Source organism: Neolamprologus multifasciatus, chromosome 3 (genome assembly GCF_963576455.1).
Source record: "Neolamprologus multifasciatus chromosome 3, fNeoMul1.2, whole genome shotgun sequence".
NCBI classification, from domain to species: domain Eukaryota; kingdom Metazoa; phylum Chordata; class Actinopteri; order Cichliformes; family Cichlidae; genus Neolamprologus; species Neolamprologus multifasciatus.
Genome location: NC_140441.1, coordinates 30,187,186 through 30,212,817, shown reverse-complemented (window position 1 = coordinate 30,212,817; position 25,632 = coordinate 30,187,186). Strand labels below are relative to the sequence as shown.

The 25,632-nt window shown below is 39.4% G+C and overlaps 2 protein-coding genes and 1 long non-coding RNA gene across 3 annotated transcripts in view; 1 reads left to right on the top strand and 2 right to left on the bottom strand.

Moving 5' to 3' along the window:
- The first annotated feature begins 8,033 nt into the window (after positions 1–8,033).
- Positions 8,034–8,991, top strand: LOC146522505 (uncharacterized). The gene is made up of 3 exons (XR_014873458.1): positions 8,034–8,305; positions 8,420–8,489; positions 8,583–8,991. It is a non-coding gene; the product is annotated as an uncharacterized LOC146522505 (long non-coding RNA).
- Positions 8,992–11,633: 2,642 nt separating this feature from the next.
- Positions 11,634–17,821, bottom strand: adgrf7 (adhesion G protein-coupled receptor F7). The gene is made up of 9 exons (XM_085144541.1): positions 16,833–17,821; positions 16,529–16,660; positions 16,217–16,410; positions 14,477–14,653; positions 13,019–14,392; positions 12,881–12,922; positions 12,479–12,529; positions 12,293–12,359; positions 11,634–11,988 (listed from the first exon to the last, which is right to left on the bottom strand). Exons 1-9 carry the CDS (start codon positions 17,143–17,145, stop codon positions 11,930–11,932), a joined length of 2,409 nt encoding a protein of 802 aa, XP_085000667.1. The 5' UTR covers positions 17,146–17,821; the 3' UTR covers positions 11,634–11,929.
- The window catches only part of LOC146522503 (uncharacterized), a 36,778-nt gene continuing 28,068 nt past the window's right edge, over positions 16,923–25,632 (bottom strand). The window contains exons 8-16 of the mRNA XM_085144553.1: positions 24,401–24,430; positions 23,972–24,010; positions 22,694–22,849; positions 22,430–22,597; positions 21,808–22,280; positions 21,648–21,700; positions 18,186–18,307; positions 17,869–18,089; positions 16,923–17,036 (exon numbers count right to left, since the gene is read on the bottom strand). Of these exons, the coding sequence (XP_085000679.1) occupies positions 17,923–18,089; positions 18,186–18,307; positions 21,648–21,700; positions 21,808–22,280; positions 22,430–22,597; positions 22,694–22,849; positions 23,972–24,010; positions 24,401–24,430 (1,208 nt within the window). The 3' untranslated portion in view covers positions 16,923–17,036; positions 17,869–17,922. The remainder of the gene's footprint in view (positions 17,037–17,868; positions 18,090–18,185; positions 18,308–21,647; positions 21,701–21,807; positions 22,281–22,429; positions 22,598–22,693; positions 22,850–23,971; positions 24,011–24,400; positions 24,431–25,632) is intronic.

Here is a 25,632-nt window from a genome sequence, read left to right as displayed (position 1 = left end):
CACATTTTCATCAGCAGATGTTTGCATGTTCAGTAAAAATATTTCAACAACAAGTTTTTGATTAAAATTATCAATGAACTTCAGCCTTAACTTATGTAATGTACGTTTCATGTTGGACTCATGGTCCTTTGTTAGTCCAGTTTAGGACAATGTCTCTGACGTATGTATCATATCAAATATATGTTATATCAAAACAAGGCCACACCTGCAGTTGTTTCAGTTTTTCACAAGTGTTTCCTGTTAGCTGGTAAACCTCACTCAGGTGGACATCCATATCAGCCAACCAAATGACAAGCTCCTCCCTTTGTGCTTCAAATCCCTCCCACTCTGAGACAAGGAGCTGAGAGAGAGAAAACAAGGGTCAATTATAAAGAAGAGAGAAAAGTGAAACCCTCCTCAGAAGGTCTGACTCGCATACCTGCAATCGACCTGTGATGGACTCCTGTTTGGCGTTCACGTCATCCCAGCGGCGGCCGCATTCCCTCGCTGTTGCCAGCAGCTGAGTCTGCAGGGTGCCCTGGAAGAGCTGAGTTAATGTTCGACTCCTCCTGATCAGGCTGTCCAGCTGGATGAGCCGAGGTCTCCCCTCTTGCCGCCGCCTCTGAACACACAAACACAAATTGCATGTGAAGCAGGAGGTGCAGATTTTTTTACTATTCTTTTCTAAATCCAGGCTTGATAACGTGGAGATATTTGGAAAACTTTTTTGGCCAGCGGACGACTGTTGTCTCGCAGAAAGTCAAATCAAATGTATGCGATACACAATCAATTCACAAGAACACATTAAAAAAGAAAGTCCCGTTCTTGCCTGATTTCAACTGAATTCTGCATCAAAACAGGGTAACAGAAGTAAAACGAGTGTTTGCAGCAAATCTGAGCACAAAGTTTCACTTTATACAAGCCTGCTATTAAAGTTCTCCTCTATGCAGACGACTTGGATCAACTTGGATCTGCATGGCTCCAGATTCTGATCCCTCATCCTAATATGGTCCAAAAAGGCTCACAAAAAAAACAAAGCAATAGCAATAAAGCAAATGTTGAGGCTTCTAAATACAAAGTCCATAAACCAATGGCTGACATGGGTTTTATCATAAGGGTGATAAATATACAACACGTGTTCTTAAGACTAAAAGAATAATACAGATTTTAGTCTGAGAGATTTGATGTTCATTTACCTGCAGATGCACTATAATTCATTTGTTCAAACAAAAAAAATCTACAGCTTTTCGGTCAGAGGTGGTCTTGTGATTTAAGCCGGGTAGATTTATGTGTTGATGCTACCTGCTTCATCACTGTGACTGGCTGCTGAGTGATATTTACACCCCGGCTGGATTACAAACTTTAACCACGTGCTGAACTTTGGCCCAGCGTTGATACGTCTTGTTAGTATAATGAACTCTTCTTGGCTTAATGTATGATGGTGGATAAATTAAATGTACAACTGTTACGAAAAAAAATCATAGCTGGACTGATGGCCAGTCTAGCTATGGCCATGCCATCAGTTAACCCTTCACGTGCCAGCTGTTTGCCAACCCCTGGCCTAAACCCGACAATAACCTGTAACCCTGACACTAAAACCACGCGACCCTGAAAAGGATGGATGGACAAAGACGTCTAGACATACATACACACACAAACACACACACACATAGTGGAGGGAGAGTATAAGAAGCAGAGACCGTGACACTTGCATAAGGACCCCTAAAAGATATAAACAGCTCTGCTTGGAGCCAAATTGTTCCAATATAATCTTTGATCAAGTATATAGACTGAATCAAACACGTCTGGAAAATGAAAAGCGTTCATATATTTAATTTGAAAAAAAAATTATATATATATATAGATACATATAATTTGCTGGTGCTACACTGTGCTTCGAGGGTCAATAACAGAACTCACTTATGGTACTGCATTCATTCTATAAAACAATAACTGTGCACTTAGTAGATTCCTGGACCGCCGAACAGTAGGCTATTAGGACCAGGGGAAGGTGTTGATCCCAGTCGCGCTGCTGGTGGGAGGTCAGGATAGCAAGCTGGGTGGCTAGGGTGTCGTTGAAGTGTTCCACCAACCCATCGCTTTGGGGATGCAGTGGCGTCATCCCAGTCTTCCTGATACCCAGCCGCTAACATCTCATATGTAGAGTCGTACGTAGAGTCGTACGTAGTGAGGAATGTAAAATTATTAACAAGATAATCGACCTCTGATGTGGTAGTGTTCAGATAGCTGCTCTGCTCTATGAGCATTGAAGTTGATAACAGTGGGTGGATTATATTCTTAAACTTAGTTACAGCGCTTTCAGAAAGACCTCTAATGTGATAAAATCTACTCTCCACTGTTGTGGAGGGCGGGGCCCCAGTAACCCTATCTCAGGCAGGGTAAACTGTTCCCTCGATGTTTTCCTCATAAGGGGCCTGCTCTGGCCCCTGGAAGACAATTGACTATGGTTGCCGGTGTCTCTAGCTTCACATGTCTGAGAACAGAATCACCAATTACCAGAATTTGACCCTCGGCAGGTGTTTTGCCAAGTGGGGAAACACAGTTAGACACATGAACAGGTTGATTGTGTACCTGGGGCTTCTGTTTAAGACTATGCTTCCTCGTCACCGTCACCCAGCCGCCCTCTTTCCCCAGCTGCTTGGGATCTGCCGGGGAACAGCTAGCGGGGCCTACGCTATCTTCGGCTGCACCAGCTACAGGTGCCTGGCTAGCTACAAGTGAATGAAGGTTGCGAAGCCGAGTCTCCAATTCAGTAATCCTGACCTCCAGAGCTGTAAACATGCTACATTTGTTACAAGTATCATTACTGCTAAAGGAGGCCGAGGAGTAACTAAACATCTGACACAATGAGCACGAAAGTGCAGGAGGGACTGGTGAAGTAGCCATGGTGCTAACGAGTCGGCTATGAGCTAAGTTAAGCTAGCAAAACAGTACAGACACAGTGAGTGAATACTTTGGCTATAAATTAGGTAGTGAGTACACAGAAGGTGTGCTTCAGATGAAGCACGTGAAGATCATACTATGAAAAAAAGAATGTATTTGAAATTTTTAAATTTTAATCACAACCGAGCGAGCGAACACCAAGTGACAGCGCCACCAGTGGAAGTGTGTCAGTGGAAACCCCTGCTCCGCTGACAACGTGACCCAAGAAAGTCGTCTCCTTTCGGAAGAGGTGGCACTTTTTGGGGTGGAGACGAAGGCGAACCTGGCGGATAGCATGGAAAGTCAGGTTAGTCAAGGCTTTCTCATAGTCTGTCGCATGGACGAGGAGGTCATCCAGGTAGACCACACATCGGTCGTGGGGAATGTCAGCCAGAACCCTCTCCATTAGGTGCTCGAATGTGGCTGGGGCATTGCAGAGGCCGAAGGGCATCACCTTAAACTGCCACAGTCCCTGGCCGATGGAGAAACCAGTCTTTGGGCGGGCCTCTGGCATCAGCTCCACCTGCCAGTAGCCAATGTGCAAATCAAGGGAACTCAACCAGCAGGACCCAGCAATGTCGTTGAGGGCATCGTCAATCTAGGGCAATGGGTAGAAGTCCTTGCGTGAGATGTTGTTGAGTAGACGATAGTGGACACAAAATCATCAGGTACCATCCTTTTTCTGAACCAGCACGGCCAGGGCTGCCCAGGGGCTGTTTGAGCGTTCTGTGATGCCCGCCTCTGCCATTTCCCTGATCTTCTGCTCTGCTACGGCACGCTTGGCAAGGGGAAGGTGACAAGAGTGGAGGCGGATGGGGTGTGCATCCCCAGTGTCAATGTCGTGTTGTACCAGGCTGGTTTGCATGCAGTCCTCATCCTTGGCTGCAAAGATGTCAGCAAACAAGTCAAGTAACTCCCGCAGCTGCTGTTGTTGATCAGACCCTCGCAGCTCCTCTGGTATAGGTCCTCGACAGTTTTCTTGGTCTCTGTGGACAGTTGCTGTAATGCTGGTGAAGGGGAGGCCCCTTCCACTGCCAGTGGCGACAGGCCCTCAGGCTTCCTGACACTGGCTGAAAAAGTGGAGGCAGGCAGCGGGACTTCCTTGGTGGTGTGGAGCTCCACAGCCTCCTTGCCCAGGTAAAGGATTGCTCTGGACCCATCGACCGTGGCCTCCCATTTGGCCAGCAGGTCCAGACCAATGATGCATTGGTCCTGGATGCTGGATGAAATATATAAAAATATATATTTTTAGTGCTTATTTTCTGATTATATTGTTTTTGTACTTTGTAATAAAGTCTGTGAGAAAGAACTAGATCAGAGGGTGACAGGTTGCCTAGCAACAGAGGCTTCAGTATGGGGAAATTAAGAAACAGGAAGTTTAGTGCAGAGCTGCAGAGGCATATTAATAAAATACAGGAATTTAGAGTGTGAAAGAGTCACAGGTTCTCCATCCACTCCATACTGTACTTAAATGCCATTTCAATATCAGCAGTTGGACAATATCCAACTGCTAACCCCTGTATACTTACAAAGCACACACACACACGCCATTCAAAAATATTGTAGCAATCACATACATTTTTCTTTATTTAATTTTCTTAAAAATCAAGCCAGGTTCTTGTAGGATTCAATATTATTTAAGATATGAATAAGTGTAAAAATAACAGTAGACACATACTACACCAGGAATCTGTAGTTTTGTTGGCAGATAAAATGATTGTATAAATTTTTTTTTTAAATGACATTTTGTATGTGTTGATGCGAAATGCATCCAATTATTATTTTCCCTGTTGGACTGCCTGATTACAGTACAAGCACACCTAAAAACACACAGCTTTTACTTCATTTTTACATAGAAATTTAGTTGATTAATTCAATCGATTCCAGTCACCCGGAATGACGTCACCACGTTGCGGAGCGTCATTTACCTGGCAGGAAACATGGCAGCTCAAACGCTCAAAAGTTTGGTTATACTTTACGAGAACAGATAACAACAGGGCAACTTGCAATACTTGCAAAGTAGATATTTCATTTAAGGGAGGAAACTAAGGTGGCCCTGAGAGGCCAAACGGACTGCAACTTCAGAAAACACTTGCAAAAAGAAAAATGCTGCAAAAAGAAAAATGCTGCAAAAAGAAAAACGCTGCAAAAGCACACAAAGCACAATGGAAATAGGAAAAAGGACAACGGAAATGTTTCTGGGGAGACAATAACCGGACGGACCAGTTGCACGAACCAAAACATGTATGTATGGCTGTTTCCCAATTCAGGGTCTGCAGCCTTAAAGTACACATCCTTAACGGTCCTCAAGGGCCGCGTACTCAAAGACCGCTGAGGCCGGAAGTGCGAGGCTTGTAGGCTTGTGAAATGGGACGGTCTAGCCTCCGTCGTTTTATACAGCTTTGTTTGACAGAAATGAAGGAGAACATATTTTGTACATTTGTTTCTACATGAGCTTTGTGTGATTTGATAAGTATCTGAGGCTGAGACCACAGGACTGTAAAACATGATTGTTGGGCTTCATTTCTGTACTGAACAGTCATTTAAGATTAGCTAGTAAATAACAATTAGCTAATGTTGTTCATGAGACTAAAGTCATCTCACTTTGGTAATGTAAATATAATATGGCCAATATTATATTAATCATTATTAGTTATTACAGCAGTGAACATGAATTCTGTGCCAAACACTGAGCTTCAGTGAAGATTCAAGTTGCATTTATTTATATTTCCTATCACCTTAAATCTTCACTTAAAGACAAGTATCTGTGACAGTGTATATATAGATGTATTATATATGAGACAAATATTGTTCTTTTAATATGTTGGCATTACTAAATTTGGCTCAATGCTTATATATGTGTGGAAGAAGCAAATGTACGAGCTGTGATAACTGTTTCTGATAGAATGAAGAGTAGACTGATATATGAAATATTCCTTTATTGGGTGAGAAAATCAGACCATGTCATAACTGCTTTAAGTCATACAGAATAAATATCAGAGCCTTAAACAGGCTGACTTCTGTTAAATGGGTCAAACTGGGCAGAAAGTATCCAAACACATAACATCATTATAGAATATGATGTAACACCATAGATCAACTTACCTCCGAATATATAAAGCATATAAACAATTACAGCAATATGATGCAACAAACACAGCAGTGCTACTAATCCAAAATACTCAAAGCTTCATAGAACTAAAACAAACATTTATTTTTAGCTCCATTCTGCTGCTGATACATACTTTAGGTTTCTGAACATTAAACTTGTTGCTGCCTTTCATAGTGTGTAACTTGAAGGCCCTGAGTACTTTCTCCCACACTGAAAACACTGGAATGATAATATTATTTGAACATTACCTAATAAGACTGATTCAGGACAGACAATTAGTTATTCTGAACATTTCTAGCAGTCCTTCACAAACAGGGAACAGTCTGTCTATTCTCTCCATCTGTCAGCTGCTGCTGGCTCTTCCTCCTCCTCTTCCTCACACACTGCTGAGTTTGTCCTGGTGGATCATCAGGGGTGCAAAGCCTCACAGATGATGTGCAGCAGTGGGTCCCTCAGTCTGTCCTCACTCTGGACACTTGCAGTTGTGACACATGGAAATCAAATGTGTGATAAGCTGCAGGATTCAAACACAAGTGTAACTTATAAATACATGTTCATACTTTTATTCCACAATCAGAGAGAAAGAAACAGAGAGAGAGTGCAGGACAGACAGACAGGTAACAGTCTCAGGTGTATACACTGCTACAAAACAGCACAAGAGAAGGAGGATTTAGTGTTTGTGTTATTACGAGTGCTAAACAAGAAGAGTTCCCAGATAGTACAGTGGACACATATGTGACTCCTGTGATTAAAGCACCTTTCTTTTAGCTTAACGAGTGAACCGTCAGCTCGTTCAAACACACGTTAAAGTCCGTTTGGCTCGACACCACCGAACAGAGGCAGCAATATAACATAGCTAACATTAACAGTGCAGTGGATCCTGCTTGTGCCGTGATATTCAGGACTGCAAACCGAGCAGCATCACTGACTTTCAGCTTGTTGTGTTTGTGGATATATGACTGACTCTAATTATCCACAAAATCATCACATTCTCTGTAAGATTAAGGTCGACTATCTAACGGCGTATAAATTAAAGGCTTTAAAACAAAGTAAATGCTGAAAGTACAAACATCGCTAATGTCACATAACTTTGCCGGCATGTGGCCAACAGTAATGTTTTAATGTTCCTCATTATTAAACATTTGCACATAAATAAGTGACATAATATTCAGAACTTACTTTTGAAAGTTTACTCTTTGGCCGCTCCGCTTCCACTTCTTTGAAGTGTCTCCCAGTGCCAGTGCACTTGTTAGCATGTTTTGGTTCGTGCAACTGGTCCGTCCGGTTATTGTCTCCCCAGAAACATTTCCGTTGTCTTTTTTCCTATTTCCGTTGTGCTTTGTGTGCTTTTGCAACGTTTTTCTTTTTGCAGCATTTTTCTTTTTGCAGCATTTCTCTTTTTGCAGCGTTTTTCTTTTTGCAGCATTTTTCTTTTTGCAAGTGTTTTCTGAAGTTGCAGTCCGTTTGGCCTCTCAGGGCCACCGTAGAAAACACTACGAATATGCAAAAGCATTTGCTCACAAAACACGCAATGACCTTAAATGAATGTTGTGTTTTTAATTCCGCTCCGGACTCGTGAATTTCAACCCAGCAGCAGCGGTAACGTTTGCACGTCCTCCTCCGTTAATACAGCAGGTAAATAATCAACTAACAGTGCATATTATGTTAGCGCAATCTGCCTTATTACAAAACCTGCCATTACTGTGCATTTAGGTGACCATGATGAGACAGACAGAGTCTGGCTGGCTCAGATGCTGGCAGTTCTCGCTGCAGTCTACCGGTAGTGTCTCCTTTCAGGCCAGGATAGACGAATGTCACCGAGCAGTGACTAAGTTGTTGTAAAAGGCTTGCACCCATTTGCCACAGCAGATGCCCCGATTTTCGGTAAGTGAATGTGTTTAATTGTAGGCAGGGACATTATTGGATATTCTTGTGTAATTGCTACAGAATAATTTATGTTATACTTTGTTATTGCTACAGAAGAATATTTATTTTATTGTTTTATGTAGCCAAGTGAACTAATACTACATATGGAAAGGGTTTAAAAAGAGGGGATTGTGTTTTTGACTGATCGCTTGTCTACCAGAGGTCTGTTGTAGAGTTGTCATGGTGATGACTAGACCTCGCATTTTGGGGGTATACTGTCCCTTTAAGAGACACTGTAAGCCAGAGCACGCATGCACTCAAGTTTGCGTCACACACTGAGCGCTGTGAGCGGGAGCACTGGAGAGTTAGAGACTGCAAAAGATTCTGTGGCTAGCTACACAAGAGGTAAATGTGCTAAAAAGTGTAGCATACTGCAAAATATTGTCACCAGTGTTGTAGTAGACTGTAATTAGCTAAGTTTCTTTAGCAATGACTCCATGTTTGTGACCATTTCTGTAGAGTTCTTAACGCGCGACGGGTGCATGTTTAATGGTCACGTGCTGTGAAAGGGACTGAAGAGCGGGTTGGCGTGAGTAGTTACAGTGTCCTAACAGATTTCAAAGTTGTTAAGTTTATACTGTTATTCACTTTGCATTACTCTGTATGTTTCTGTTTGATTCAGAGGGGAGATCACTTGCTGTGTGATTCCTGCGTGTGTACTTGTCCTAGCACAGTAGCTGTGTGGAGAAACTGAAGTGAGTTCATGATGTTCTCCCATAGAAATGTATGTTTAAAAGAGAGTTTACAGTGCACTTTATTGCCAGTTGACCTGCGAAGTTGTGGGATGTAAACAATGTGTTTATTTGTTTTGTTTTCTCTTTTTTGTTGTATTTGTTTCTTGACAGGTCACTACTGTTGTCTATACTGTTTGAATTTAACATGTACATATGATAGTTACTGTTGTCTCAGACCCTGAAAGGCAGTTTTAGGCTGAACCAGTGGAATAGTTCAATTTTGCCGTTTCACTCAAAACTACAGAATTAAAACTGTGCTCCTCCGAGTACAGTCGGAGAATAAAAAAGCCCACAAAATAGTATTTCCTGTGTCCTGTCTCATTCCCCATGACCGGGCCACATTTACATTTACAATTTTTTTTCCTGGGGACCCTGTGACACCCCATTGAAGAGCCGTAGGCTGTGGATCTCTTAAGATATCACTGTTGGGTTTGTAAGGCCATTAGGGCTGGGTATCGTCACTGATTTCTAGAACCGATTCGATTCCAATTCACAAGATCCGGAATCAATTCGATCCACGATTCGATTCAATTCGATTCGATTCGATTAAAATCTGGGAAATTTTGCCTCAGACACAGAGTCACAGGTTCTGCACTCCATAGTGTACATAAATGCTAGTGATGTGCGATACCACTGATTTCCTTTCCGATCTGATACCGAGTAATATTCAGGGTGGTATCGGCGATACTGATCCGATACCGATACTTTGTACAAAAACGTATTTTATTTATTGTATCTCAAATTATAGCGTCATAATGATTACAGGTAATCAGATTACTTGTTCTTATCACTTAATAATGCAGAGTTCATCATATAGAAATAAAAAATCTGAAGTTGTTATTTGAACTATTTGCTATTTGAACATGTTGCCTGCCTGCAGCACTAAAGGACTCCGTGACAGACGTTTGTCTCGCCCTAGCAGCGCCTGTCCCTCTCCTCCTCTTCAGTTCGCCTCAACATACGCTCTTCATATTCTGTGATATGATTTACTCTGAGGTGTTTGACAAGGTTAGTGATGTTGCCACAACCATACATGCCAACCCTCCCGATTTTTCCGGGAGAATCCCGAATTTCAGTGTCCCTCCCAAAAATCTCCGGGAGCCACCATTCTCCTGTTTTTCAACAGAACAACAGACAACAAAATTGAAAAACCATATCGCAGCCAATTCCAGTTTCCAACAATGGCGGCAGCTGCTTAGTTTTAATATTACTCTAATTTCTCTTTCTGGGTTGCAAAAAAACTTTTAACATATTTTCAGGTGAGAATGTAGCTGTGTAAACTTCAAATATCTGAGCCGACTGACACATTGTTTTCAAACCCCCGCGGTCTTTCACTACTCGGGTTAAACATTATATATAAGTCATTTTGATAACTTAAAAATGCTATTGTTTGGCTTTTTCAGTGTTTTATTTGTTCGTGAGTAAATCGGTTCGGCTGAGATTAAAGTTATTAGATTAGATTAAATTAAACTTTATTAATCCCTCTGGAGGGTTCCTCCAGGGTTTTCACACAGCTGAATAAACGTCAAACAGAAAACTAATTAAACAAAGTGTGAGACGGTCGAGAGTTTACAAATATACATATAGTTTATATTTTAGATAGCAAGGAGCAGACGGCAGAGTTTCACTCCACCGAGGGAGTTTGTGCCGTACTACCCGGCTTTCTTTAGACTGCGAAGGCCGGGTCCTCAGGTGGAAGCAGCCTCTGAATTTGGAAACCCCTGCGGTCTCAAGGTTGGCAAGTATGGCCACAACACCTCACTCTTGGAGCACTTTTTTGCCACATGTATCGCAAACCACGTCTCAGCTGTTTGTGGAGGTAAAATACGTCCGCACAATTACGCTTAGCCATTGTTGTGAGTGCGCACGCCAAGGGGCTGCGAGACATTTATACAGCCGTATTTCGCACATGAGTATGAAAGGCGGAAGAGGAAGTAGTTCCTTTGAATGTAGACAATCCGAATGTTATAGTTTCTTTCCACTGTGTTCCTGTTAGTGATAAACTATAAATTTACCCTAAATTACTAAAATATCGATATTTTAATGTGAGAATCGATTCTAGAACATAAATGATTGGTATCGGAGGAATCGATATTTCAGGATCGATCTGCACATCACTAATAAATGCCATTTCTTTTGCTATTCAATTGCTAAACTCTGTATATTTTTTATTTAATATATATGTACACACACACACACATATGTATGTATATATATATATATATGTCACGGCGAGTGAGATGAGCCGTGTGGAAAATAAAGGAGGATCCAAACGCAGGCACTTGTACAGGTGTGAGGGTGGTTTATTAAACACAAAAAAGGAAATGGACAAACGGAGCAAAGCCTAAACTAAACTGGGAACAAACTGACTATAGAACACGAACCTAGACATGAATGAGAGCGGGCGGAAACAGATGACGGTAGACTGCAGGGAAACACACAGATGAAGCACGGTGGAAACACAGACGGACCAGCAACTACAATGACAGAGGACACGACTTAAATACACACAGAGAAACACGGGAATTACACACAGGTGGTGGACACAGCTGGGAATAATCAACAAGACGAGACAGAGGGAAAACTGAACACACTCACATGAGACTCAAACCTTCACAATAAAACAGGAAACGAGAATACTACACGAAGACGCAGACCTGACACTGAGAGACAGACGGAGAATGACACATGGAACCTGAACTAAACTAAACGTGAGATACAACCGAGAACAAATCCTTAACATGAATAAACAGAAACATAGAATTCTAATAATAATAATCCTCATAGTGCCCAAAACCACGACAATTAGTCAAAAATAAACTAACAATCCAAAACTCAAAATACTGGGTCGAAACTGACCCAGAACCGTGACAATATATATATATATATATATATATATATATATATATATATAAAATTGAGAACCTTCTGTAAGCTTCAGCTGTTTGTTGTACTTGGATATATCAAACGATGAATAATACTTTTTGAAAGTTATAATTACAATTCCAACATTTATTATGCCATTCAAAAATATTGTAGCAATCACATAAGTTTTTCTTAATTTAATTTTCTTCAAAATCAAGCCAGATTCTTGTAGGATTCAATATTATTTAAGATATAAATAAAACCATCACAGATTAACTTATTGCAAATATGGCAACAAAAAAAAAAGGGGGGGGGGGGGGGGGGTCGACTTCTTGTTGGTTATCTGAATAACCACAGTTTTCTGCACACATTATGTGTTGCTAGCCGAATGCAAATCACTGGATGCACTGGATGTCATCTGGTAGCCATCTAAAAAAAACCAAACAAACAAAAAAAAGCAGAACAATAATAGAACAGTTATTCTGTGTTGTGTGAATTAAAAAAAATACAACAGTGGGAACAGTACTACACCAGGAAGCTGTAGTTTCGGTGGCAGTTAAAATACTTGTATGAATAAAAATGACATTTTGTATGTGTTGATGCGCCACCCATCTAATTGTTATTTTCCCAGTTGGACTGCCTGATCAAAGTACAAGCACACCTAAAAACACACAGCTTTCACTTAATTTTTATATGGAACCTTAATTGATTAATTTCCTTGATGGTTCTTTACCTCTTCCACGTCTCCAGTTCCTTAGAAATCGAAGTCCACTTGATGTTGAGTTTCCAGCACTTGTGCTCTAAAAAAACAAAATAAAAATAAATCATACAATATTAACAAGAAGCAAATTAGCTGTGATTCATAAGAAAGGAAAAAAACAAGGAACATGAATCCCATGACAGGGAAACCTGTTCTTACCCCTGTCCTACTTCTGGACGGTTGTGACCATGATGCTATTGCTGACCGCACCTGATAAATGAAATGTCAAATATTAGAACACTAAAATAGAAGTCACACAAATTTGATAAATTTGTTCTTATTGCCAAGCCAAACACTATAAGCAAACTATCTTGTATTGTTTTTGCTCTATGGTGTGTGTTCTTGTGTGGAATATGAGCATATGCACATAACTGTTATTTATTAAATGGTCCCGTCTGCTACTTGTCTACTTCTATCCTCAAGTCTGAGTGGCCATTTAAATGGGCTTACAGAGAAACCATGACATGGCACTGAAAGTGGAAGTTTGACTTGACAAAGGAGGATTTTAGTGCAGTATTATTAGAATTTATATTTCTGTTCTTAAAATTGAGCTGTACATACCTTACTGTCCAGCAGTGTTCCAAACACCAAAATAAAGAAGCCCTTTTTTAAAAACAGAGTAACATTAGTTATCAAAGATTCAGTGATTAGAGATGCTACTATCATGGTATACAGATAGGGAAAAAAATGAATTTGTACCTGTAGCGAATTGAAGAATGCAAATGCAATATGGATTCCTTCATTTGTTGGATTAGCCAGAATTCCAACTCCCAAACCCCAAGTTATGCCAAAAAATGGTGTGAGCACAGCCAAGCTCTTGGCAATAACCACTAAGACGTGCTTTTCCGCTCTTTGTGCAGCAGTTGTTCCAACCCTTCTCCTTATGATTTTGTACAAAACCACAACCAGGATAATGAGGTTTATCACCACTATAAAAAGTGCAGGAATCACAAATGCCAGCAGAGCTTTGGACTTATCCCAGTTGAGCCAGCATATGGTATTTTCTCGAATGTATCCATTGTCAGGTGCAGTTGCAGCTATAGTTACTGTTGCAATGATGAGAGGAGCGCCGTAGCCTAGAAAAAATCCAATGGCCAGCATAGATGCTTTAGACAAACCCCCACCAAAAACATTAGTTGTACGGTAGAGCAGCAGCATAGCTGAGGCCAGCATCCAGAAGAACAGGGCTAGGTAGAAAAAATGGATAAAAAAGGTAGCTGCAGTGCATGCTGGGGGGTTTTTAACTTCTGCATCTGAAATGGCCGCTCCAATTATAAACCAAATGTTTGCAATCAGGAGGGAAACGGCGATGTTAACAATGGCAACATGACGCAAGTAAGAGGTTTCATTCTTTCTTATTTTTCTCCAAATGAGGCCTTCAATGATGAGACATATGACCAAGGATCCCATTGAAATGCCAACTCCAATGTAGGTTATAATGTCCAAATAGAGTTTCTTCGGACTGTTCGGTGACATGAGGATGGAGAATGAGGTCAGGTGGTTGCAGTTGCAGGTGACAGTTTCTGTTTCATTTATGTTTAACACTAACTTGCAGCCCTTGCTGTCCCATCCTCCCAGACCATCAAAGAGGCTGAAGTTCCAGAAGACACATTCAGGGTTTCCCAGTGTATCATTTAAAATATCATATGTGAAAGAGATATTATTGATTTGGCCACTAGACTGAACAAGTACAACCCTGCCGTTTATGGACTTGAGCGATGAATTGGCCTCATCTCTTGCAGGTAGTACATTATCTAACGAGTTAAATACTATCATAGTGATTGTTTTGTTATCTCCTTTAGACTCTGGTATTTGTATTGTCACTGAAGAATTAAATTCAGCATTGAAAGTGTCTGTGAATGTAGTTCTATTTAACTGAATAAAGCCTGTCATAATGTCAAAAGTTGCACTGACAAGTTGAGATGTTATTATTTCAAGGGAGTCCAAAAATGATGAGCTAACACTTTTAACATCAGTGTTGTTTGAGATGCTTTTGGTGTCATTGTTATTCAGAAAGTTCCATGTTTGCTTTGTTCCATTGATGGTGAGAACTCCTGCTGTTATCAAGACATTCTATAGTAAAGAGAAAAGAATGATATTAGATTAAAAACATTAACTTTTCAGAATGTGAAAACGTCTGCAATTTAATCAACATACCTCCATTGAATCTTTGCTAATTGAGATATCGAGGGATGAAGACTTGTTGGCGACATTGATGAGTATTCTCACTATAGCTTTAATGTTGGGAGGAGATGTAATCACTTCTTCAGTAAAATTGACAGTGACGTCCTTGAGCTGTTTCAAAAATACTGGCAATGTAGTGGCAGTCAAGAACTGTGAGATTTGGACAGAGGAAAGAACAATGTTACATGGTAACTCTGCTTAATAATTTTATACATTCTACTTATTTTACTTTCTTCTAGTTTTACTGCCGGTTTAAGCACAAGTGATGCACTTGCTTTAAAATCACATATGAGGCTTCTGATGCATTTTTCTCATTCCCTTTTTAAGGAGAACACTGGACCACACATACAGGACCACTGTGCATCAGCAGTACAGATTTTCATTCATTACATACAGCCAATATACTGATATATAATTATTATTACACATAATTATTTGCTAGTCTTGGTACCAGGGAATCAGTCTGCCAGGGCCTCTGCTCCCATTTGACGTGCGACACCCATTGCAGCTGACCCCTATGGCACCTCCTACAGGACTGTGGGCCTACAGGAGGATGGGCCCATGTCCATTTTGCAGGCTGTGTCTGGCCAGGCCCTGTGGACTAAGGCTCAGCCACCAGACATTTGCCCTTGGGCACCCTCCCTAGGCCTGGCTCCGGGGCAGGACCCCAGTAACCCTATCCCGGGCAGGGTGAACTTCTCTGGTTAGGTTGCTGCCCCTGCGATCCGGCCCCATATAAGCGGAAGAAGATGGATGGATGGACATAATTATTTGTTAATAATTATAATAAAAAGCTAAGACAAGACCTAGAGATTGGTGATAGAAGTTATATTTACAGCTTGCTTCCATGAAGCTCCTTATGAAGTGTTCTTTAACTAATCTGGAGGCCTTATAAAGTTTGAAGGTAGTGATTTACTCTGCCAAAGATTAATGACCTCTGCACATCCAGTGACCATATGATTTTACTATTTTGTGGCTGAGTTTCTACTGTACCCAGTCTCTTCCACAAAGTGAGAAAGATCAAAGAATTGACTGTGGACTTTAGGAGGACCATGAAACCACCACAACATAAATACCTCAGAGAGAACACTGACAATAAAGTGGAGTGGGTTAAAAACACAACTGCACTTTACAGGAAGGGCCGGAGTTTTCTCTATTTTCTGAGGCAGATGAGGTCTTTTAACATGTGTTGGATAATACTCTATGAATCTGTTGTGGGCAGTGCTTTCCTCTGTGATGTTGCATGCTGTACCCATTTTAGGTGGTGTTGGGGAGTAGGATGTTATCTAAGATAAGTTCACAACAGGACAATACCTCCCACCAACTCCATCACAGTTGCCAAATTAGGGTTTGGCTCAGACCATTATTACATCTGACCTCTGTATATTTTATACATATGTACACACACGCACACACACACACACACACACACACACACACACTTAATGATGTGCATACATTATTATAGTTGTACATATATTTATTCTTATAATTCTCATATTCCTATTCTTGTAATTCTCTTGTTTCTTGCATTTTGCACAAGACTGTTGCTTGAAGCTTGCACACAAGAATTTCACTCGCATGTGCTGCACCAGTGTACCAGTATATTGTGATGTGATAATAAAAGTAATTTGATTTGACTTGCATTGTGTTGCCTTAATTGAATCAATGATTCATTATCTGTTGTTGGAAACAACCAGATTGCTAGGTTACCTGGGACTGGTCAAGCAGCTCCTGAACTGGCAACAGGATGCAGTTGTATTCAACATCCTCAAATTTCCCATTTTTCTTACACACTGCAGTTATTTCTCCCACCTTATTTGGTCCCACAAATTTTGGATAACAGGGCACTGCAGCTTTGTAATCTATATCTCCTTGGCCAAATGTGTCATTTATACAGCGAGCATCTATGAAGAGAGAGAACAAATACATCATCAGTTTTAATATGTATTTTTCATTTTGTATGTATGAATGCATGTCCATGATCATACTTGTGAATATCTGAATGTATTAAGTAATACTCACTCTGTGAGGATAACTGTAGTGTTATTTCATTTGTAATTAAAGGTTGGTTTTTTAACTGACAGTTGACTGTCTTTTCCTCTTGTTGACAACCTTGAGGTGTAGGATAATTATAGGTAATCGAAGTACCAGTGCCTAAACAACAACAATAAAGGTAAGTTAAAAAATCAAGAGTAAGTTAAAAAAAAAATCAAGATTGAAAAGTTACAAAATAATATTAATCAATAATATAAAAATATTAATCAAATATAATAATATTAATCAAGTTAAATATATTTTAGTTTGTTTATTTTTGTGTCAGGCTTACCTGCTTCAGAAAAGTCCGGAAACTGAACCTCATACCCACCACTCACACTGCACTCCAGATTCACACTTCCTCCGGAACATTGCACATACTGTCTGATTGGTGAGACTGTGATTGTGGGTTTTGTTTTCAGACTGAATGATGTTGCAGATTTCTGACGAAAAAATGCTTTGTCGTCTGTGTGCATGAGCCTACATTCATAAACTCCTGTAGTTAAAATTGAATTGTTCAAATTAAACCAACAAAAGAGGTATAGAATATTTGCAATAACAATAACAACATTTTTTAATGCGCGTGGTTTTCCTCCCTCATACATTGAAACATTTCAACAAAACTAGCCTAAAACAATAACGTCTCCCAAATATTCATCCGTTAAATAAAGGACAGTTTGCAAGTTTGCTGTCAAATTAGTTACTCACCTCCAGTTACAATATTTCTTTGCCTCCTGATTGCCACAATATTTCTTAGCCACAATTCTCCAAATATTTTAAAACGTTTCAGCTCTGAAAATTTAGCATTTTCCAAAATAGCTCATACATTCAGAAAGACAATGGTGAACGCAATAACTAACCCAAAACCTTTAAGTTTAGTTTAAAGAGACGTTTTGTCAACTAAGTCATTTTTACCAAAGCCACTAGTTCCTTTGACATTGTGTAAAAATGGGGTGGTCAAATGTTTTAGACATTTCACTGAGTGAGTTCCTTATCTTATGATTTCCTGAAAGCCTTTTCCATGTTTTCAACGGAATGCACATAATTTGAAACTTTGGGTGAAACTTTTGCTGCAATTTGTCTTTTATAAGCAGGTCAGACTGACTGATGCACTGACAATGATTGTGTTACACTGTAAGAGGAATTTTACCCAGCCAATCAGATTTTTGCTGTTGCTCTAGCCTGGGTATTAATAGAAAACTGTGATGAAGGAGTTACATTTTAATTTTATTAAAATTAAAATATTATTACATTTTTAAAAGAAAATATTACAATACAATTAATTGAAAAAAATGTATTCTTATTAAATGTATCAATCCATTTCTTACCATTGTCAGCGCTAATAAACCTCGACACGGTTAAGGTTGATTTTCCATCCTCAATTAAATTCTGTGTTCTCTTATCTTATCAGATATGAGCACCGTATTACGTCTCCACTCTGCTGCTGAGACATTGCCAAAATTGAGATTCCCTGGTGGAGGGCCACATGTGACAGTCACTGGTTGCTCATAAAATCCATCATTTGGCGAAAATGTCAGGGGACCCGAGGCTTTAAGGACAAAAATGTCACACAATTATTAAACAACTATCTGGACCAACAGATATTCACAACATTTGAAAGCATAAATGTAAAAAACTACCTTACCCTCAAATATTACAGGATATAATTTTGCCAGGTTTTTAGATATTTTTAAATTTAATCTCGGAATGTTTGGTATTTCAGAAAGGGGAGCAATGACTTGATATTGGGCAATGGTACTTCCACTCCTGCAATAGAGAACAGAATTCCTTTAAAAAAATGTATCCACAAAAGAGTTGCCAACTCTTAAGTTCTCACATGCAGTGTGTCCACTCACACAGGCCAAACAAGTTTCATCTCAAATAACAAAAACATCAAATGGCTTTAGTTATGGCAAAAACAAAAAAATTACAGTAAATTGCAATTAATTAACAATTAATTTTTTCTCTACTGGGTAAAGGCTAAATGTCAGACTATTTCCAGATTATATGTTTTTAGAATGAGTAGTAGAGACAGTTTTACTGCATGTTGAGTTTTCCCTCAGTCACATTAATTTACAATTTAACAGATGGAAATGTTTACAGTGAAGTCTTCGTTGTGATGAGGCAGGATAGATTAAGAAATTTCATCACATAAAAGTAACCTACGTTTACTGTTTTAATATCTTTTTATTCTTTCCTCCTAGTTTATTAAATAAAATATATTGTACACTTCATGGCTGAAGGTAATAAACAGAATCAGTGACAAAGCGCAGCCTTTGGCCAGCACTCTTCATCTTGCTGCCAAAGCAAACCAAGCATTCAGTCCATTTGTTAGTGAAGCCAGATATCTTGCATTAACAGGTTGATATTCATGGGCCACAATGGCCAACAGTGGGCCAAAGATGTCACGGTACTGGGTCTGGGACCCAATGTTTTCTGTTTTTTTATTTAGTTCTTGGTTTTTGTCATGGTCCTGAGTCTGAGGACTTGCTGTTTTGTGTTTCTTTATATTCTTGTTTATTCTGCCTTGTCTTTTGTTTAGGGTTGCTGTGTGTTTGTTTCCTGCCTGCCTGTGTCCCTCTGTCTGTCCATGGTGTCACTGTGTCTGCTCGTGAGTCTGCCAGCCAAGTTCAGCGTCCGTTCTGGTCTCATGTCAATGTGTTCAGTTTTACCTTTCTCCTGTCTCGTTAGCCTAAATTCTCCCAGCTGTGTCTCCCTCCTGTTGCCCATTTCCTAATTACTCCCCTGTGTATTTAAGCCCTGTGTTTTCCTGTGCTCCCTGTCGCGTCGTACCCTCAACTTGCTGTGTGTTCATGATTTCCAGTCCTCCTGCACCTCAGTTTAGATTTTTGTTTGCTTTTGTGAGTTTTATTTTATGTTGAAGTTTTGTTCCAGCAATAAAGCTGCATTTTCAGTTGAAACCTCGTTTCCTAAGAGTCCTGCATTTTGGGTCCACCACTCCTGCCTGCTTGCCACACAGCCAACCATGACAGTTTTGTTGTTTTTCGTGGTTTTGATTGTCGCTCTTGTTTCCTGCTTATGTTATTTATAGTTTATAATGTTTAGGTTTCTGTCTCTGTGCCACTCCTGTCTTCCTTGTGTCACATCTAGTCAAGTTATGTTTTCATGCCTGTGCTTCTCCTTGTTTCACTGTTAAATCCATATTTCTGTGCCTCTCGTGTTTCCTCTTACTTTGACGGTCTCATGTCCTATGCTAGTGTTTTCAGTTTTGCTTCCTCCCTGTCTCGTTATGTGTGATTACTGCCAGCTGCGCTCTCCTCCTGTGTCTAATTCCCTCATTATCCCTCTGTGTATTTACGCCCTTTATCTTCTGCTGTTTGCTGGTGGGTTGTCTGTGTATCACTCACTGCAGGTCTAAGGGTCCCATAGTCCATAGTTATAGTTTCAGTTGTTTAGTTTCGTTTTACTTGTTTCTAGTTTCCTCTCTGTTTAGGTCATATTAGTTTAGTCATTGTATTCCTGTATTTTTATTCATTCTGCCCCAGTTAAAAGAATGTTTTCGGTTTAAGTTTGTTGTCAGTGTCTGCATTTGGGTCCACACTCTCTCCACTCCGCACGTCTGTCATAGCCGACGTGACAAAAGAACACCCCGAGGACTTCGTTTAAAGGCTTTTGTAGGTTATGAAATGTTTAACATGATCAGTTTCCGACTCGCCCTGTGGGCAGTCTTGACCCTTCAAGCTCAGGTCCTCTGCCAAATGCCTGCAGGCTTGAGGGTCCTTTGCAGGATCTTTGATGTTCCAAGGACTGCCCACTTCTAGATGTAGACCTCAGATGTCGTTGCTGGGATCAGCTGGACCCTTTTGCTCAGTTTAGGAATTGCTGCCCTGAGTGCTCTGATTACCGCTGGGACCTATGTTGCATTCACCCTCCACAGCATTCTCATTAAACGTAAGGCTCCGTTTAAAAATAACAGAAAATAAAATGTGAAAATTGCGGCCTTCAAATGAAGTGCCTAACTTCAGAAAAATTCAATGAAAAAATTATTTCAAAATGAATGGGGACACTTTCGCAGATAATAAATCTCATCTTAAATCTTAACAACTGAAGAATAGTGTCAGTAGGATCTTTTGACCCAGCGTTTTGAGTTTTAGTTTATTTTGAGCCTTAATAAATGGCTCGTTTTTTCTTATTCCACGTCACGTTTCACATTCTGTTTTGGTCTGCTTTTGAGTCCTTCTTCACAATACATGCAGTCTGCCTCAGTCAGACTGTGACAGAACGACCTGACCATATAATGGACTCAGCAGACGGGAGGCAGCTTTCACTCAGCTGGAGGAAGAGCTCCACTGGAAGTCGTGGCATGCTGCCAACTACAAGCGCATTGTCCGCGGGACCCAGCTGGCTCTCGGAGGTCCCCGGAGCTGACAAAAGCACCCACCTGTTGCTCCGCCTGCACCCAAGGCTTGCCCACTTCAGGTGGGAGTCCTCTGTGTAACTTCAGGTGCTCTCCAGGATGCATAGGGGTACTTTACTCATACTGGAGAAAGTTATCTCAGGGTGCTTTTGGAATAAAAAGAAAATGCACCATGACAGTTTTTAAGGGCCCAGGTATATAAAGCTTGTTGTACTTCTTTCCTCTTTTGTGTACTTCTTTCTTCATCACACCTTTCTGTAATTTCAATAGCTAGATGACTTCTCTCTAGTCTGCTTTGATCTTAGTCTCTTCCTCTCTCTCTCCTCACTCAAGGACTCAAGGACCTGGTAGGTTTTTAGTGATTGTCACACTCGGGATTATACGTAATGATGTAGTAGACTTTCCCTTCACGTAGTCCTAAAATTCAGCCACAGAGGGTGTAGGTTTTCAACTTAGGCATAATCATTTCTTTTTCTTTAGGTCACCTGGTTTCGAATTCAGTGCCTTCAACACACCAGTAGTTCTTGGAGGTTGTTAACTAATCTCATCGGGTTAGGATGATAATATCCCCCCATAACTAGTTAACACTAAAATATCAGTTTTGTGAAAGGACTTTGCAAAAACAGGTGGAATGTTTCAATAACCATACTATAAAAGGAGTAGAAGAGGAAGAAAAAAAAACCTTGTTAGGAATAGTTAAGTTAATAAAAAAAAGACATTGTGAGTTACCGGAAATTAATTAATTTTGTTTCTATTCCTTGGTTTGTTCCTTCACCACTGATCTGTTTGAGACAATGACAAAACACAAGAAATAAATATCCCATACAGTTAGTAGATTGAGAACACAAGAAAACTAAATGACACAGAAAAACAGAAAATAAAGACTTACAATGTCTCTAACAGTTATGTGAAAGTCATTGGTTTCCTCCTTGTATGCTTCCTTGAATTCAACATCCATAGTTATTTCAAATGTCTGTGTCATTGGTGTAGTTGTTGTTGTTGTTGTTGTTGATGTTGGTGTTGTCGTCGATGTTGGTGTTGTCGTCGATGTTGTGTTTGTTGTTGGTGTTGTTGTTGACGTTGGTGTTGATGTTGTTGTTGATGTTGGTGTTGCCGTCGATGTTGTGTTTGTTGTTGGTGTTGTTGATGTTGGTGTTGTTGTTGACGTTGGTGTTGATGTTGTTGTTGATGTTGGTGTTGTCGTCGATGTTGTGTTTGTTGTTGGTGTTGTTGTTGATGTTGGTGTTGTTGTTGATGTTGTTGTTGTTGATGTTGTTGATGTCGTCGATGTTGTGTTTGTTGTTGTGTTTGGAATTGTTGGTATTGACGATGTAGTTGTAATAGTTGGACATGGATTAAAAGCTGTGGAGAATAAATCAAAATCCACAGAAAAAGAAGGAAATTAACGCCAAAGTCCAAAACAAATTAATTTATTCAAGACATATTTGAATACATTCTGTGAGTATATAACCACACTCTGGTCACGTAAAAATTATTTGCTGAATCCTTACTTGAAATTGGTTCACAGAACTCTCCACCAGGAGGAAGCCCTTGGATGCATTCACAGGTTTGGGAGGTGACATTACTGCATGCACCGTAAAGGCCACACTTGTCACATGACCAGGCAAACTGGTCCTCACATTGACACTGCAGTCCTCCAGTGGAGTTTGGATAGCACCCTGATAAAGACATTTAAGACAATCACCAAACACAGCTCATAAATCATGCACCAGAGTATGAACACATTTAAATGTGACTGAGTACAAAATTCTTACATGTGGTGAAGTTCAAGTCTTCTACGATTAAAGATCCAGTGATTGTTTGGGGGAAAGTCATATTTTCCACATAGCCTCTAAACAGATCAATGAAATTTGGGGGCAGACTGGATATTGGGAAAAGTAAGTTCAAGTCTATATTAAACTCCACTGGCTCTGTAGAGGAGACAAGAAGAAAATCATCAAAAAAAAGACACGAGTTTCCTTGGCTGGGCAGCTGCAGCTGCTCCAATCAAACATAAATTATTTAATTTTGAAAACAACATTTATTTTGATGCAAATGTTTATTATAATGATGAATTATATTCTAAATGTTATTCAAGAAGAAATGCAATAGTATTTGCATATTGCATTTAAATAGTAGAAGCATTTATATAAATCTTGTTGAAATTGGAAATTATTTAAAAACATTAAATCATCGGTTTCAAGTGACCTAGTAAACCTAGTCAGATTACCAAAGACAGTACTATCCTTATTGACAAAATTGATTTTCCGAATGCTCATTTTTCAATAACAAGTGGATTTTTTTGACTTATTGAAGTTATCATCTCCCTATTTTTTGGATTATAAATAGCTATGTTGGTACAACAAAAGTCATTCATGTTTTAGATTTTACAGTGCAACTGATAATCTGGAGCTCACACAAGGACATTTATTCTTCACGTTACATTTCAAAGGCCATACCGGTTGTTGCTGTAGTAAAGGGTGGGGTTGATGGTGTTATAACTATGGAAACAGCAGCAATTTAGATTTTAGCATACTTTTTTATCTTTCAAATCCATATTTTCCAATGCAGCCACAAAATCTAATGTACATCATCCGTGCAACATTACATATTATGTCTGTTGCAACTTATATATTATGTTTTGAATATCAGGTGTTTGCTTTAAGGACATGCAGCAGAACACTTCAAGTGTTGTGGTTACATATTATCACCGTATAAGCTTTGGTCAGTAAAGATAGCTTAAATTTATATTTGAAGCTATATAAATTATTAACACAAATTGAATTGTTGAAAGATTGTTTAAGTACAGTTTGTAAGTAAAATGACTACACATCTTTGTAATGAAATTTACTGGGAAAAAAATACTTTAAAGAATGAACCTAACCCTAACAGCTAATTGAGTCACAAGTCACATATGATTCTAGATCATTTAAAGAGCTGTATTGTTGAAACAAAAGTGATTGATTTTTTTTTTTTAGATTTAATAGTGCAAGTCATAATCTGGAGGTCACACAAAGACATTCATTCTTCACTATACATTTCCAACGTCTTACTGTATGTTGGTGTAGGTGATGTTGTTGATGGTGTTGTGACTTTGGAAACAGGAAACGAAGCAACAGTTTAGATTTCAGCATACATTTCTATTCTTCAAATTATTTTTTTCAAATGCAACCATAATATGTAATTTACATCATCCTTGCAAAATTACATATTATGTCTTTAATATCAAGTATTTGCTTTAAAGAGATGAAGCAAAACACTTCAAGTGCTGTGGTTATATATTATCCCCGTATAAGCTTTGGTCAGTAAAGGTAGCTTAAATTTATATTTGAAGCTATATAAATTATTAACACAAATTGAATTGTTGAAAGATTGTTTAAGTACAGTTTGTAAGTAAAATGACTACACATCTTTGTAATGAAATTTACTGGGAAAAAATACTTTAAAGAATGAACAAAGAAGCAAGAAGAATGTTCACATACCAGGAGTTGTTGTTGGACATGAAGAAACATCTATGGAGGAAAATTATGGCTTTAAAATGTTCATTTTCTAGTGAATGATAAAAATGATTAATGGCAAAGAAGAAAAAAACAAATGAAAGACAGACAAAAACGGAAAAAAGAACACACCCTCGTTTCTAACAACAAAAGGTTCAAGCTGAAGCATATGTTTAATAAATGATTCTAAGTAACCATAATTCTATGTTGTGCTGGTCAGACACATCTATTAATGTTTTTGGTGAAAGCACTTATCTTTTGCAACAGCTGGAAGATTTCAGTGCTTACTTGTGATTAGTTTACAGAACTCTCCCTTAGAAGGAAGGAAATGTGATGGAATTTCTATGTTAAGAATAAAATAGAAAATGTATTAAAGTGATTTTAGAGTTTAGACTGGGAGGGTTGAGAGAATGATAGGTTGTGCCTCGACATTGGATGATTTAATGTAAACAACATAATTTAATATGTAGATCTGTTTTGGTGTCACTCCTTTCCAGGCAACTAAAACTGACCCAGTTATATGAACAAATGTACAGATATAGGTTGGAGCTTCCATTAACAGCTGTGGATGGCAGGACTCAACCTGCCAGGCTCCTCAGGTTCAACTATTTGTTAGGGTGCCTGGGTCATTGATCCAGTGTTTTGTGGTTTTGGTTCTTTGATTTTGTTTATTTCATTATATTCTAGCTTTTCCTTATGGGTTATAGGATTATTCCTAGTTTAGGTTCTTTGTGTGGGTTTTGTTAGAGTTTTAGTGTTCTGGTTTTCTGTCTGTGATCCCTGTGCGTTTCTGTGTTATGTTTCCTGTTTTACTTTGAAGGTCCATGTCTCATGTTAATGTATCTGGATTGGCTTCCCTTGTCTCGTTAGCCCTGATTTGCCGCAGCTGTGTTTCCCTCCTGTTTCCCATTCCCTGATTGCTCCCTCTGTGTATTTAAGCCCTGTGTTTTCATCTGTGTTGTGATCTCCCTTATCTACCTTCATCTTGCTTACTTGTGGTCAGTTCACAGAGCTCTCCAGTGAGAGGAAGCCCTTTTATGTACCTACAGGTTTGTGAGGTGACGTTACTGCAGAGTGCAAGATATTTAAAAGCAGAATGGAGGCAGAGCCTTCAGTTTTCAGACTCCTCCTCAGTGAAACCATGGAACCAGCTCCCTTTTTGAAGAAATAAAATACACTCATGTCTTAATGTTTTGAAATAACCTCAGACCTATAAT